Below are 15,612 nucleotides of genomic sequence, written 5' to 3' on the forward strand. Positions count from 1 at the left end.
ACTACAGAACATATTCAACATTATCAGTAATCAAACAGCACCTTTATTTATCCACACACTAAAAATAAAGGTGTGTTTAATACCGTAGATCATAGCAACACAATGATTAAGCCTGGTTTACACCTTGATAATGCATTATATTCACACACAATGCATTTTCAAGGGTTAAAGCGATAAATTAATAAATAAAACAAAGTAAAAAGTAAACATTTCGGTTTCTAATCCTTGGTGTCAGAATACAGCAGTTTTAAAGTTTTTGTACAATGTCAGTGTTGTGTATATTGTAAAGTTTTCAGTGCTTATTGTTAAAAGTCATTTCTATTTATAGTAGAGATTAAACTGTCACAAAGAGGTGTACACGGTCGAGGTGTGGAGTGAATCGTCATGCTTCAGAGCACCAAACTTGTGCGTATATTTACCGCTCTCACTAAATAAAACAGCTTACAGTGGAGATGCAATGACTACTGCCCTCTAGTGGCCAGAGAACAAGTTGATGGCTTGATCTGTTGATTTTTAATCAGGCTTGTGTGGATATCCTACATAGATATTAAAGCCATGTACAAGCATTTCAGAAATTCTTATTTAAATAGGAAATATAGCTTTTCTTTCCTTGTTTTGGCCCACAGCTTAGCCAAGACAAACCAAGTTAATAGTTTTCAGTTTCAGTCTATCAGTAAGGGGGACACCACTACCCTCACTAGCAGATTATATTAAAAAATATTAATAATAATAGCTTATTCAGTTTAGATGTAAGAATTTATTCTGTTTTTGCTCATTTGTCACATTTAAAAGTTTCAGAGTCTGAAACAAATTTTAATAATAAAGAAAAAACCTGCTTTGGATTGTAATCCTGCTACTTTATATTGTCAGACAATTTCTATTTAGTAAAACTGAACCAAAAAAGTTTCATAATCACAGTTAATTCTCAATTTAAAATTAGTGCAGCTTTATTTTCACCTAGTAGGCTTGAATGGCTAACAAAATCATTATTTAAAACAATATTTTGTATTTAATCAGGTTGTTGTTACCTGATATTAAACCTTAATAATCATTTAAGTGTGACAAAATTCAAAAGCAGATAAAAGCTGTAAGGGACAAATGTCTTTTTATAGCATTGCGTTGCCAAGCAACAGCCTGTAATGGCTATAAAAATATAAAAAGTTAAAAAAGAAGGAAGGACTACAAATTTCCCGTCGTACCGTCTCTACTGTTTAAAATGCCTTTAAGGAGATACTAAAGAAACATTTTTGAATAATTACTCTATTGTAATCATAGAGGAGCCACAGTGCCACTTCTCTAACTGTTGCAGTGCACTGCATGTCAGCTGGCTGAAATTAGGTTACGACATAATTCTGCTCCTTACAAAACAAAGTTGGCTTTTTCAAAACATTTTCGGTCATAAAAAAAGAGAACCCCCCCGCCTAGAAAGTCAAGATATAGAAACTGACTCTCATTACGAAAACACTTTTCTAAAACTAAACTAAGCAAGCTAAGAGCAGTGTGTCTGTCAAGAAGTTTTAATATTCTGAAGACATTATGCACAATAAAAACTAAAACCAAATTTAGCATGTGCTTATTGTATTTTTTTTTTTACTATGTTTAAGTCTATGTATGATTAAAAAATGAATAAATAAATGATACAAGTAACATTTTAAGGTAACACTTTATTTGATGGTTGTGAATAAGACTGTCATGACACCATCATAAACATAACACCTGTCATGAACATGAGTGAGTCTCCATGAATATTTATGACTGTTGTCATAAAGTGTCATTTGGTAAATTATGACACTTTTAATACAAAATTGACATTATTCAAAATGTCTTTGTTATGACAACTTGACATTAACAAAGAAATCATGACCTAAATTTGACCTAAAAGTATGACTGATTAAACTGTAGCTTTATGTTATTAAAGCTAAAGTTTAATCAGTCATACTTTTATAACAACTTTAGGTCAGATCATGATTTCTTGGTTCACAACCCGTCAAATAAAGTGTTACCCATTTTAAATATAAAAAACTGATATAAAGAGGGAATAGTTGTTGCTTTTCTGTTTTAGGGGAACGTAATGAGATCATGTTATGCTTCTTTTAATGTTGGTGTAAATACTGGGACTCTGTCACATTTTTATGACAGGTAATACTGCGAGAATTTCATGCATGGCTGTTGCTTTTTGTGTTTAAACTCTTTGGGCCAAGGCTTCTAAAGTAGATATTTGACTAGAAATGTCATTTCAATGTGATTTAAGGCCATTTTTTTCTACTTTTGTATCTGGATATCAACATAACGTATAAAGTAAGACCTCATATGTTTAGATTTTACCTAATAAAATTCAATCTGTAGTCGTGTTTGAACCAGAATGCAATAAACTGAAGGATTATTGACCCATTTTCTGAAATCCCATCATAAACCTTCTGTGCAGTCTATCTTTGAGATAGACTTTAAATATTATATAATATATGAAGTAAGAGAACCAGCTGAAACTCCTCCCCCATACATCTATGTTATAACTTTAAAAGTTGGCTTAGGTCAGTCATCTTTTTTCCCCCCCTCAGCATCGTCGGGTAGAGGATGGGTATTTGGTTTTCAGGCCCTCTTTGAAGCTGCGAAACAAAACCCGGTTCTGTTTGTTCTCCTCCTCTTTCTTAGCGTGGAACTCCCCCTGGATCTTGAAGCCGCGGTGCACGACGAAGGCCGAGCTCAGCACAGAGAACCTGAATCCAGCCACATGCAGCTCGCACGCCTGGACAACAAAACAGAAACATTACCACCAGAAGGCAGGTGTTGGTGTGTGTTTCTGTAAAATCTACAGGTGCGCCTTAAAAAAAATTAGACTATGATTCAAAACGTTTATTTATGTCAGTAATTCAGTTCAAAAAGTGAAACTCATGAATTAAACTTAGTTTCTAGTTTATACCTGTAATGTTCACTGCATTGCATAAACATGTCGCTCGGCCTCTGAGGAGGCACCATAGCAACCTGGGCCTGCTTATCATGATTAGCTCCATGCTACACTGCATTCATGTAGTAATTCATGCAAAAGGAGGCCAAAACAGGTGTTGAGCACATTTACTGCACAATACATGGACATGCCTTTCAGTCCGTCCACATTTTTATAAGAAACATCCTTTTTATTGGCTTTGTGTTGTATTTTTACTTTCTGAAAAAGTACATTTGGGGGTTTTGTTAGCTTTAAAGTAATCGAAACATACAGAAACACTCTAAATATGCCAGTAGTAATAACCGTACACGAGTTTCCCTTTTTTAATTTATCAAAATAAATTAGCATTTTTATTATACTCCAAAATAGTAAGATGAACCTAAGGGTTTAAACCTAGAGTATACAATTTTTATTTTAAAAAATATTGTTTGTTACACATTTGTTAAAACTTTCATGTCCCGACAGTAAAATGTGAAACAGATAATCTGTGAAAAAACAAACAAAAAATATTAATAAAATAAAAATAAAAATCCAGCTCCTCCACCAAATCCTCCATTCCCAGTCAGAAACCACCAACCGGAGCCAGGAGGAAGGTCTTAGTGCTGTCAATCAACCTCGTGTATGCTGCTCCATGGGCTCATGGTGGAGAAACAATTACCCATCTAGGAAAACTTTTCATCCGCCGTCATTGGTGGTTATGCTAACTAGGCTTAGCATTTATGGCAGGCTCTGCTAGCAGGGAGAAACTGTAGCATAGCAGAGAACAAAGGGTAGAGCATGAACAGCACTTACACCAGAGTTATTGACAGCGCTAAGACCCTCCTCCTGGCTCTGACTGGTTGTTTCTGACCAAGCTGTGTGTTTCAGTAGTAAGCACTGGAACCACTGGGAGAAGGCAGAGGAGCTTGATTTTTTTTTATACATTACCTGTCTTGTACTATTCTGTCACAACATAGTGACAGTTTTAACAAACTTATTAAAATCTTTTTGTTTTAAATTAAGGAACATTTTAAGTTAAGATTCTACCAACCTGGCTGATTCGATTGAAGCCATACTGCTTGAAGTTCTCGTCATATAAGGGGACAGTTCGAGGCCCGATGTAGAAGGGCTCCCAGGGGTCCACCCAGTTGAGTGTGTAAGCAACTTCCAGGGTGCCCGTCTCTCTAACATGGCTGTTGACCCACTGGGAGTAGTTGGTGGGAGCCTGACAGCGTGGGCACAACTCCTCATAAAACGGCCGGACTTCTCCCACCTGGTAAAGCTGTACCAACTCTGCCTTCGTCGAGGGAATCTTCCTGGCATGACGGATCTCAAAAGCAGGGAGGACAAACACCTCGTCGGCCGCCGGTGGCCGTCTCAGGATCATGGCGAGGAACTGCTGGTGGAGGTCAGCGCTCGGCATCATGTCGATGTCAATGACCAGGATGTAGGAGGACTCTGTGCCACCACGGGCAACGTTACGGAGAAGGTTGTTTGGGTAGGAGACGTTTCCGCTCATGGCGTAGTTTTGGTATTTATCCCTGTGGGTTTCCAGTCTGGAGAACACAGAAGCGCAGTCTTCCAGGCCAGCAAAGTGTTCCCGGTCCTGTTCAGGGAAACTGGCCGTCTCTCCTGACAGGCAGACCAAGTGGAAGTCCACAAGGGCTTGGATTTGAGGGCAGAAGAAGCTGAGTGCATAAACCAAAGCTGTGGCAAATTTAACGTCTTCCCCATGTGCAAATATCGCCACAGAGAGAGGATTCTTCCATCTTTCCAGCAGAGATTCCAGGTGGTGCAGGTTGTTGATGGTAGTATGAGTGGCCAGAATCAGGATGTCAGAGTTTGAGTGGGAACCTGGTTTCTGATTGGTAGTGAAATCACTCTTTATCAAGTTTTTGTATACTCTGTACTGGCCGCTGTTGTCAAAGATCCCACCACTGGACAGGGAGTACCTCAGCCGCTCCTTCCGCGTGTTTTTCTCGGGATGCGCATTCTTCTTGGCCGCGGAGCTTCCAAACAGCTCCGAGTAGCGGTAGCGCTGCTGCTTCCCGTGGAACCTGGACAGGAAGGACAGGTAAATGAGCTGCAGCAGCGCCACGATCAGAAGGGCACTCAGCACCACTCTGAACACGGAACATTTCTTGGAGAGATGCATTCCAGAGAAAGCTGGATCCGGCCAATCGCTGTTAACAAAGCAGGTCCGAAAACACAGGAGCTGGTTCCGTCCAGTCGCTCCAGCTAGCGTTGACTACATCCCAGCCGCAGAGCCAACACCACAGCCTGAAGGGGCTGTGTCGGGATGAACACTTGACCGGATGTTGTATTGCGTTAAAGGAGCACCAAACAGGACTTTAGTATGATTTAAAACAGCACAGAAAATCGGCGAAAAGCTGCCAAGCTGCGGTGATCCATTAAATCACAACACAGCACTGGTTGGCTGAGCGGCGGCTGCGACAGCGGCGCATGTCGATGTGTAACTGCCGTAAAGTCTGGAGGAAAGGCGCCGCTGGGTTTAGTGTTACAGTTAAGCAGTGCAGTCTGCGCTTTGACAAATAACGAAAGGGTTCTTAATGATAATATATATAGGTAATATAATCCTATAAAAATAACAATTACATTGTAAGTATTTCGTCATACACGGCATCGGTAAATTTTACTGCGTAAGTGAGACATAGGCATCCTGACGAGGTGGCCGAGTGGTTAAGGCGATGGACTGCTAATCCATTGTGCTCTGCACGCGTGGGTTCGAATCCCATCCTCGTCGAAATTTATGTTTTGTTTTATTTTCCTCGACCGTTCCGGACTCACTAAACATATGCAACAAAAACACATCAGATGTGACTACAATTAAAGACAGGGTGGCTAACTCTCTAAGTCTTTGGGGCGCCATGTCATTAAGTGTCAACTGTGGCTGTTACCTGGTTTTCCTTTTTGCTGCTTTCCTACGGGGGTCCTGAGGTGCAAACCACTTCAGCAAATTGAAAGCACAATTACAAATTACGAAAGCACTACAACATTAACGAAATGGAAAAGGTATGTCCCAGTGGGAGTAGACCTAAGAAATCGCTGATTGGACTACAGCTCATTTTAATTTTGAGCCGGAAGTTACTCTGGTGTGCTTCGTTTTAATGAGAATACGGTCACGTCGCCATGTATTGCCCAAACTGTGAAAAAGAGCTGGTTGAGCCAAACTTTTGTAGCAGTTGTGGCAAGAGGCTTTGGATCACCGAGAACATTCGTGTTTTTAAAAAAAAAACATGTTAAAGCCAGAATAACTTCCGGTTCAAAAGTAAAAACGAGCTGTAGTCCAATCAGCGATTTCTTAGGTCTCCCACTGGGACATACCTTTTCCGTTTCGTTAATGTTGTAGTGCTTTTGTAATTTGTAATTGTACTTTCGATTTGCTGAAGTGGTTTGCACCGCAGGGCCACCGTAGATTTCTTTGGAAAACCAACTAAATTTACTCTGCTAAGCTCCCATGAATAGTCTTAACAAATATAAGGTATTATTTAAAATTAGACATGTCAAGTTTGTAAAAGCTGAAGAAAGAAAACAAGGTTTCCTGATTGCTGTGGCTTCGTTCAAAGGAATAAATTGTTCTGCAACAATGCAAAAATGGTTTAGGAATAGTTCAGCATAGATATAGATGAGGTAGAAAAACTATCTGTAGCAATAGGTTTGCCAGGAACAATATGCCTGAAGTATTTAAAATTTAAAAATGGAAGTAATTTATAGTGTGACTTGTCAGAATAATTTTAAACCAACAAATCAGAAGATTTTTTTATTTCATGCACCAAATAAAATCTGTTGGCACTACTACATACACCTTGGTACCAGTATACATCAGGCTCTAGTAAGTAATTTTACATTTAAACCTTAAATGAGGCAGTAACTGAGTCTCTGGGGAAATCATGTCTCGTTACTTCTCAACAGACTGAAAAAGGCCTTAGTAATAGTAAAACCTACAGCTACACAAAGCCTCTCCAATAGATTTCGAAATAGTGAAACAGAAATAAAAATCGGAAGCCACATTAGACAGATTTGTTTTATTAATGATTCTGAAGCCACTTTGCTAGTTTCTGCTCAATACATGGCGTCAAATTGCCTGACGGGGGGGGGCGCTTCCTTCATTGCACAACTGACACTTTGTACAACTGAAAAACTACTGTAGACTCCCACACATTCAACTCTTCTCCATCTGTTTAAGGTAATAGTGCAAAAGTTGAAGTGTTGGAAATACCAACGTATACAAATATCAATGGCAAAAGACACTTAGATGTTCAAGGTATTTTGGGTTATTTTCAACTCCGCACTACAGAACTCTAACATTTAAGTGTTTTTCCTAATCCTAAAAAAGAAAATTATGTCAAACTGCCTGTAAGAAAATTAAAATAAAAAAGGGTATGCATTTAATTGGTAGTTGCTTAAGAAAGTATTTCGGGGGGTGAGATACATTTAAGACAAATATTACTAATAACCAAACATACGGACTTGGAATACAGTTGCTTGAATCGGATGTGAAAAACTAAGTGTATTACATTTTGTAGAAATTACAGTAAATCCCCCAGTCCAAACGTTTTCTGTGAAGAGTTCAGATTTTTTTTTTGTCAAGGTTTAAATTTTCTTTGTTTGGTGATGCAGTAATCAGAAGGCCCTTCCGTTACTGTCCATTCTCACAAGCTACGACACTAAAACTCCAGCTCCGCTTTTAGATCCGCCTCCCTCGCTGTTGCCGGACGGCGCCGCAGACTGGCCCTGGCCCTCTCCTTCGCCCTCTCCGACCAGACGGATGTTGTATCGTTCTCTGTACTCCGTTAGCTCCCGACCTTTCGCTTGCATCTGCGTGTTGATGGTCTCGATTACTTTAGAAATCTGAAAAGAGAAAAATTGAATTAGTCATTTACCATATCTAAAATTTTGAGTGACAGAAAAAAAAATAGTAAAATCCTCTTTGGGAATTTAAAGGAAACAAAAGTGTCCTTTTAACCATTAAATTACATTTTCTGTTCTGTATCCTTAAAACTATCAAGAATGTATTTATATAAACAAGATTACCTGTTCTTTGTTGTTTTCCAGTGCAGGTAGAACTTCTTTCACTGTTCTCTCCACCAACACTCCTCCTACCAGACGAAAGCATTTCCTCGAAGAGTCCACTTCCTTTAGAGTGTCAATTACTAAACTGAACAGAAAAGAAGGAAGTCAAACACGAGTTAAAACAATACCACTGAAATTAAGCTCTGAAAAAGGAACTATAACTAATATTCTGGGATTCTTCACAGAAAATCTTCATGCAAAAATCTATTACTGCCCAAGTCAACTGTTGCTATATAGACTATTATAACATGAGAAAGCAGAAAATGCTGCAGAGGAGGAGACCTCAGTGACAAACCTGTGCTCATTGATGTCCATCTCCAGCTCTGCCGCTTTAGACGCCATGTTGCGCTGTTCCTGGCGCATTCTCTGAAATGTTGCCACCACCTGTAAAACAGATAAATTCATCAGAACTAAACAAATAAATGAATAATCTTCTGTATTACATCACTTTTATTAGTCTAGCATTCACAGTTATAAGGAAATACATATTTTAGGAGTTGTTTTTATTATTTAACTACAGCTCTCCCAGTCAATTTAAAATCCTAGTCAAATGTTAACAGGTTAGTTTTTTTTAATAAGACAAAGAAAAAAAAAGTGTTTCGTTTTTCTTACTGGATTTAGCTGAAAATTATATTTGAGACTGCAATGTTGGATAAAAATTTGGATGTTATTGTAAAATGTCTTAAATATTTTCTGACTATATGCTTCATCTTATCTAGATGCATATTAGAGGCATAAAAAATAATTTAACAAATAATTTCATTGTGTGTGAAGAAGAGAGCAACAGAATTGAGCAATAGTTTCATAAAAAAAATTTTTTCCAATATCTGTTCACTTTTTATACATTTTTAAGGTTTTATTTTCAGTTTTCTGTGCTTTCGCCACTAACCCATTTTAGTTACATTTCAACCAAAATGAAAAAGTCCTGTAACACCAAGTTCTAAACTTTTATGACGACAGTGTCATCGCGCAGCATATTAATGATAACTGAAGCTCGTGAAAGATTGGAGACACTGCAAGAATCTCACATTTGGGTTTAAAAATAGACTTTCGCCTCGTCATACCAAACAGCACCGGCAGCTTAAAGTAATGTTAAAGTTTAAAGAAAAATAACCAGAACAATAAGCCCGAGGTGAATTGGTTTAAAAGATTGAATGCACCAACTTCTCTGAGAAAATCGCTATTGAGAGGTTTTATGAAGCAGACTGATGCTCAGATGATGGCGATAGAGAGGGAAGCTAACGCTAGCTTAAGCTAACTGGCCGTCCAATTGACGGCTTTTCCTCCGCCAGGCTCAGATGGGCAACAACAGTGTCTACACCGACAAAATGCAATCTGCGTGCAGGTGAGAGTACCTGTTCAGCCGACGGGCCGGACTGTTTTCCTCCGCCGCCACTGCTGCTGGTCTTGCTACCCGTGTTGCTACTGTTGGCTGCCATCTTGGAAGGGTGTTCCCGAGTAGGACCCCCAGCTAGATGTTCAAAGGGGGCTCATGAGGTTGCCTGTGCGCAAAATGCAGTTGAGAACAGAAAACTTTTAACGTTTGACACCCCCGGCCATTAAAGTAATGTAAGAATGTAATGCAATGTAATCTTAGCTGCTCCATGAAGATACAACTTTTTTTTATTACCATTTCAAATAAGACCATAAACAAACGTACGCTCTTATTAACTCGGAAAGCCTTGTATAATTTTACTACATTGATATTTACTAGTGATGTTACGTGATGTGCCGAGGCTTCGAGGCGTGTGTCGAGTAATGGAGGGGGCGTTTCCGTAAAGCGCGTATCGAGGCTTGCTTCATTTAGGGGAGGAGCCGAAAACGATGACGTCCGAAGCCTCGCTGCCTGGCTGTACCACGTGACTGCTTCGGGAAGTGGCTCAGATGTTGGCGCGGGGTTTGACAGCTTTAGAAACCCCACAGGATCCATTCAAAATGTGGGTTGTTGTAGGCGAGTTGCGGTCAGTTGAGAGAGTGGATAGAGTTTTGATAGTTTGGACAGCAGAGTTTGGATAGTGGTTATTTAGTTTGAGACAGTTAGTTTGGTGTTTGGAGAGTTTAAGAGAGAGAGAGAAAGAGATAGGAGATTTAGGAGCGCGAGGACAGGATAGGAGAAGGATGGAGCCGGCGAGAAAGAGGAGGATTTCCCCTATGTGGGAACATTTCGATTTGATAAGCCCTAACAAGGTAAGGTGAACTGAACATTTGCAGATGCATTAGGTTTGCTTATGAGGAACTGTATTTTTCACTGTTTCTTATTTTCTGTAAAGGTGAGGTGTTTATTGTGCTCCAAGGAGTTGGGGTACAATAATAACACCTCATCCATGTAGTGTCAAAAAAGAGAAATCGTTTGAAACCAAAAACTGTGGAGAAATTGTTGTTTCTTAATAAAAATGCATGAAATCATCCAAGTTACACAAGCATTAGCCTATTCACTACCCCCTCCCTATTTCACAAGCACTTTAACTGTCCTCTGCCTGATTAAGCCCAGGCCATTTTTCTAGAGTCACAGAAAAACTTTACTGTGCCAACTTTACTGTGATATGGCATGCCAACATGCCATATCACATGACACTACTATTTTGGGAATAATTACACACAGAGAATGCATTCAAACAATATTTTATTATACACATATGTGTATACATAATTTATGTAGACAAATTATTCCGTCCTACATCTTTTGTGAAGTCATTCCCAAGAGCCATAATAGACAAAAATTCAATGCATCGCACGTGTTAAGATACAGCTGGCTGTGATTATACACCTGGCCAGTAGGTGGTTTCGTGTGCACATGAAGCCTCAAGAAATGAACCCTTTCTCGAACCAGTTGGCTCAAGTGGTTCAATGCCTCATGAGGCTTCATCTCACCATCACTAATATTTACTCTTTGTATTTTAATCTGAGTTGCTATGATCTGCAAAGCCTTATTCGTTTCCTTCTGGAGTAGTCAATTTTTTTTTTTATAGTGGCAAAGAGTCCCCAGTAGATGGCGACAGAACGCACCGCGCTTGATGAATAGCAGAGAAGAAGATTAAACCACCTTTTCACAGCAGAGGACCGAGGTGAAAACTAAACGTTAATAAAACACCAAGATAATGTAAACAGCGGAGGTTAACCTGTGTGGGGTCAATGTTCAGGTGCAACTTAGGATCATCTGTGAAGTACGTGGCCTTTCTATCAGCTCTGGGACGCCATCACATCCTGCAAAACAGGTGTGTTTATTATTATCGTTAAGATGTGTACTCTCAACTCGTGAGTTTGACAAAAATTAGAACTTTTTTGTTATTTCCAAATAAAAGCACTGGTATGGAAATTTGAGCATTACGGCGGTTGTTTTAATGCTTCATTGATGTAAATTAAAACACAATTTACTTTTACAAGGGTATCCAATTTAAATGTTTCTGTTTCCCAGCTGTACTTGCCATGAAAGTGAAGCTGTACAGAGTTAAACAATAAGTGTGCAATAGAAAAAAAGCCCAGTAAGTTGCACAGTTAATCATCAGCCATTGTTGACTTGACATGTTTTCTGGCCCTCCTCCTTATAGTCGTTCCTTTTTGTGCAGGATGTCCACTTCGCCGAACCCAGTAGCTGCAGTCTGTCAAGTTACGGCAACCCCAGACAAGGAGTCCAACTTCTCTGCCTGTAAACAGCTGCTGGAGGAAGCCAGGCAGCGAGGGGCCTGCATGGTGTTCCTGCCAGAGGGATTTGACTACATTGGATCCAGCAGAGAGGAGACACTGTCAATGTCAGAGCCTCTGGGAGGGGACATAATCTCCCGATACACTCAACTTGCCAGGTGGGGCAACACAACTTCCAGTCTGTTGAGCAATTATGATATGGCGTTAAAATATGTTTATATGTTTGTCCACAGCAGCGAAGATATAAATATTTTCTCGCTACATATTAGGAGTATCTGAAATATATTAACCTTAATATTTTATTTTTATATAATTGTTATTTTAAACTCTTTGTTTCAGGAAGTTGGATGTGTGGCTGTCTCTAGGAGGATTTCATGAACGAGGACACGACTGGGAGAACGACAGACGTATTTATAACAGCCATGTTATCATTAATAACAAAGGTGCAGTGCATCTAATAACACAAACGCACACCTTACTCTGAGATCCAGACCAAGCCAGTCAATCGTGCAACATTTACACTTGTGAATTGTCATTAAATCAACAGGTGACGTCCTGTCAGTCTACAGAAAGTCCCATTTGTTTGATGTGGAGCTGCCGGAAAAAGGTGTGTCACTCAAAGAGAGTGCCTTCACCATACCCGGAGCCTCCCTGGTTCCTCCAGTCCAGACTCCAATTGGCAAGGTGGGCATTTTATTGAAACAGTAGCCATCTCATCGTAACCCTACAGAAGCACTATAAGTCCTTGCGTTAACAGGTTGGGTTTGTAAGCCAGAAACGATGAGAGTTTTCAGGATTGAATGAGACAAAGCGCTGACAGGTTATACTTTTAGTGTATCTTGGCATCGTTTTTGTTTGTGTGCCGTAGGTCGGACTCGGCGTCTGCTATGATTTGAGGTTCCCTGAGTTATCGCTTGCTTTGCAAAGACATGGTGCAGATATCCTTACGTATCCATCTGCTTTCACGGTAGTAACAGGAGCTGCTCACTGGGAGGTAGGATCAAAATGCAATGACTGCTTATCGGTAACAAGGCTTCCATCATACTGTTCCTCTCATTTGAAGTACTTTGATTAGACGCGAGAGGGATGAAATGGGAAACCTACTTTATTTGTTTTATATCATATTTTACCATTACATTTTAAATCTTTGTGTGAAAACCATGAAAATGTGATATTTTAAGCTGTAGGAATAACTTACCTGTCCATGCAAAAACCAATATCTAAACACAATTTCAGAGTAATAAGTAAAGTTTGACTGATCGTTCTGTGATGTGTTACTAGGTGTTACTCCGTGCCCGGGCAATAGAAACGCAGTGCTTTGTCCTGGCAGCTGCGCAGGTTGGCCGGCACCACGAAACGCGTTCGTCCTACGGCCACGCCTTGGCCGTCGACCCCTGGGGGGAAGTGGTGGGTGACTGTGGAGGGGAGAAGCCAGGCATGGTGCTGGTGGAGGTCAACCTGGACAAAGTCAATAGGACCAGGAAGAACATGCCTGTCCAACAGCACCGCAGGGACTCTGCTTTTTACCACAGTTTGAGTCAAACCTGTTTGTGATAAAAAATGGGAAGATAAAATTGTCTATTTCGGCAGGAGTGAATGTCAGAATTTCACTGATAAATAAATAAGAATAAAAGCTGTTCCACTTCCTACATTGTGTTGAAAAGTTAGGTTAAGTAATTGTTGTAAATTCATAGGAAATATTTGTATTTATATGATGATTTATAAACCTGATGTTATATGTTTGAATTTGGAGTCCCACTGTAATTATTTTAAATTTTTCTTGTATTTCTAGACTTTATTCTTTGACAAAGTGAATCAGATCACTGTTTCCAATCTGTAAATAATGTTACACATAATGATCACTAGATGGCACTTTTGGACAACAAGATCTAGTTCTAAAAAGGTAATGAGAGACTGAAACCAGGGAAAACAAGTCATCGTTCTTTTATCAAAGATTGCAAATGCAGTTTTTAATTCCAATTAAAAATGGTTGAATTTAACCACAAAAACCATATTTTCCACAGTGTTTTTTTTTTTAACAAAAACTATTTTACTTCTTTAAATGAAACAGTGTGGTTCACAACTTAATTCACAGACGCCATTATTATGTATTGAAAGTTTTGGTCCCAACTCTCAGCCTTGATGAACTCCGCAATTGATTCCTCGGAGAACCTTTAGTTATACAAACTGGTTTCTGTTTGTCAAATGATTACACAACCATACATAAAATCGTATGTTTTGGAAATACATTATGACTTTTTATCAGCCATCTTTTTGTTTGAAACTTTATGTGTTGATTTTTTTGCTTTGTAGACAAATCTTTTTGTCGTTGTTCTCTCCCTTGTGTAAGGTGCTCCACATCTTCATAGTTCCTCTTTGACTATAACACCAGTTTTCATTTCATTTCAACATGGCAGAGGTGTGTATGAGTAGCTATCTCGCTGCTCATCTTAGACCCGCCCTTCCTGAGACTGAAAACCTCAAAGGACCTTGTTTTCCTTCTTCCTGGGTGAATTATTGATCAGAAGTCCTCCTTCCAGCCGCCGCTGCTGGGATGATCGCTGGAATGGGAACAGGAAGTTAACGTCACGCACAGAGAAATGAGACTGACGAAAGAAAACACCACCATGATGATAATGATGTTGAGGGAGAGAATGTCAAGCCAGTTAGTTTAGAAAAGGAAAAAGAAGAGAAATCCTGCCTGCCTAGCTTAATCTGAGGAAAAAGATGAGTTGCCATGTCGGGGCTGGAACTGCGGCATCAGGAAGGTACGCTGTTTGTTGCTTGTTTTAGTCTGTCGCAGCTGTAGAGGTGAAGGTTCCCTGACTTGCCCTGAGGCTTTAACACCCAAGACCAGTCGTCCACCCTTCACCTTCAAGCTGCAAATGGTGTGAACTCTGATTTATTTCTTCCCCCCCCCCTGTTTGCAGCCGAACAGGTGTTCGGTAGTTAGCCAACTAGCCGTGGAGGCTACCTCCGTTAGCATGAGCTCCTGGTTGCAGTTGATGTGAAACTGAGTGGAAATTCACCAGCTTGGGTGAACGTCTGAACTCATGTTGAGGATATTGTCATGGAAGAGGGCCTTCGGCTGCAGACAGAGCCCACTTTTAAGCTCTGTTGCATGCGAATGGCTCCCTGTTGCTGTGTCTTTTTGTCCTGCTCATTTCCATCTGGGGAATACAGATGTAACAGATGCTAACGACACTTAGCGGCGGAGTGCTAAAGGGACTGAGTAACTGACCTCGGTGTTGCAGATACCGTTTTTTTTTTATAATTTACTCTGAAAAATCCGAAATGTACATTTACTATTTATACACGTCTCTCTCATATTACAGCTTAAGCTCGCTGTATCCTATGGAAACCCACAATTTAACCATTGGGGCTGGTTACCACGGTGGTGTTTTGGGTTGAATCCGATTAGTTTGAAATTCAGTCAGTTCCTAATCTCAAATTACATGAACTTTTAAGTGGGTGTCACTTTCCCCACACTTACTTGTATGTTCAATGACTGCTATGTAAATAAAACACTTCTCAAGTTGATTCGAGTGTTCAGTGATATTTAATTAGCAGTCCGTCACGCCCCTAGTTTCCCTTGGGGTATATGGAGGAGATGCAAGCTCATTTACTGGAGCTGCTCTTCAAAATGGGGAAAAATAAGTGAGAATCTTATTCAAGTAAGGCAGATGCGTGTTGATTGTTCATGAGTCAGGAAATAACTTTAAGAAAACAGTTGCTTCAGTCAATATATTAATTAAAAAATGCAACACTCTTGCTGTTACTAGCAAGACTTCACAAGCACACCACTTTATTTTATCACTACTCCGGGTGCACCGATTGTAGTTTTCTGGCCGATCACTGAGCCTGCCGATTCCGATTTTGACCAATACTTGTGGGTTTTTTTGTTTTTTTTTTGTTTTAACTATCAGTGTCAGGTGTTATAAAGTTAAATTATG

General features: G+C 39.8%; 4 protein-coding genes and 1 non-coding gene across 8 annotated transcripts in view; 3 read left to right on the forward strand and 2 right to left on the reverse strand.

Moving 5' to 3' along the window:
- Positions 1-1,990: 1,990 nt before the first annotated feature.
- On the reverse strand, positions 1,991-5,442 carry b4gat1 (beta-1,4-glucuronyltransferase 1). Its single transcript, XM_005815455.2, has 2 exons — positions 3,975-5,442; positions 1,991-2,746 (listed from the first exon to the last, which is right to left on the reverse strand). Exons 1-2 carry the CDS (start codon positions 5,076-5,078, stop codon positions 2,555-2,557), a joined length of 1,296 nt encoding a protein of 431 aa, XP_005815512.1. The 5' UTR covers positions 5,079-5,442; the 3' UTR covers positions 1,991-2,554.
- A 163-nt stretch (positions 5,443-5,605) lies between these two features.
- Positions 5,606-5,687, forward strand: trnas-gcu. The gene has a single exon. It is a non-coding gene; the product is annotated as a tRNA-Ser (tRNA).
- A 1,263-nt stretch (positions 5,688-6,950) lies between these two features.
- On the reverse strand, positions 6,951-9,500 carry pfdn2 (prefoldin subunit 2). Its single transcript, XM_014475097.2, has 4 exons — positions 9,373-9,500; positions 8,313-8,401; positions 7,979-8,102; positions 6,951-7,795 (listed from the first exon to the last, which is right to left on the reverse strand). The coding sequence occupies exons 1-4, from the start codon at positions 9,454-9,456 to the stop codon at positions 7,604-7,606; spliced, it is 489 nt and encodes a 162-aa protein (XP_014330583.1). The 5' UTR covers positions 9,457-9,500; the 3' UTR covers positions 6,951-7,603.
- A 1,533-nt stretch (positions 9,501-11,033) lies between these two features.
- On the forward strand, positions 11,034-13,297 carry nit1 (nitrilase 1). 2 transcript variants are annotated; one of them, XM_023345893.1, is made up of 7 exons: positions 11,143-11,232; positions 11,433-11,499; positions 11,584-11,817; positions 11,999-12,102; positions 12,207-12,343; positions 12,528-12,653; positions 12,941-13,297. In XM_023345893.1, exons 3-7 carry the CDS (start codon positions 11,585-11,587, stop codon positions 13,211-13,213), a joined length of 873 nt encoding a protein of 290 aa, XP_023201661.1. In that variant the 5' UTR covers positions 11,143-11,232; positions 11,433-11,499; position 11,584; the 3' UTR covers positions 13,214-13,297. The 2 variants fall into 2 exon arrangements, with proteins under 2 accessions (XP_023201660.1, XP_023201661.1); XM_023345892.1 differs by lacking the exon at positions 11,433-11,499 and having other exon boundaries at positions 11,034-11,232.
- An 864-nt stretch (positions 13,298-14,161) lies between these two features.
- The window catches only part of clcn3 (chloride voltage-gated channel 3), a 42,740-nt gene continuing 41,289 nt past the window's right edge, over positions 14,162-15,612 (forward strand). For 2 of the 3 annotated variants that reach the window (XM_023345860.1, XM_023345863.1), the window contains exon 1: positions 14,162-14,427. The gene's annotated coding sequence lies outside the window, so the exon portion shown is untranslated. The remainder of the gene's footprint in view (positions 14,428-15,612) is intronic. The other variant, XM_023345862.1, reaches the window with a different exon arrangement.

Source organism: Xiphophorus maculatus, chromosome 14 (assembly GCF_002775205.1).
Source record: "Xiphophorus maculatus strain JP 163 A chromosome 14, X_maculatus-5.0-male, whole genome shotgun sequence".
NCBI classification, from domain to species: Eukaryota; Metazoa; Chordata; class Actinopteri; order Cyprinodontiformes; family Poeciliidae; genus Xiphophorus; species Xiphophorus maculatus.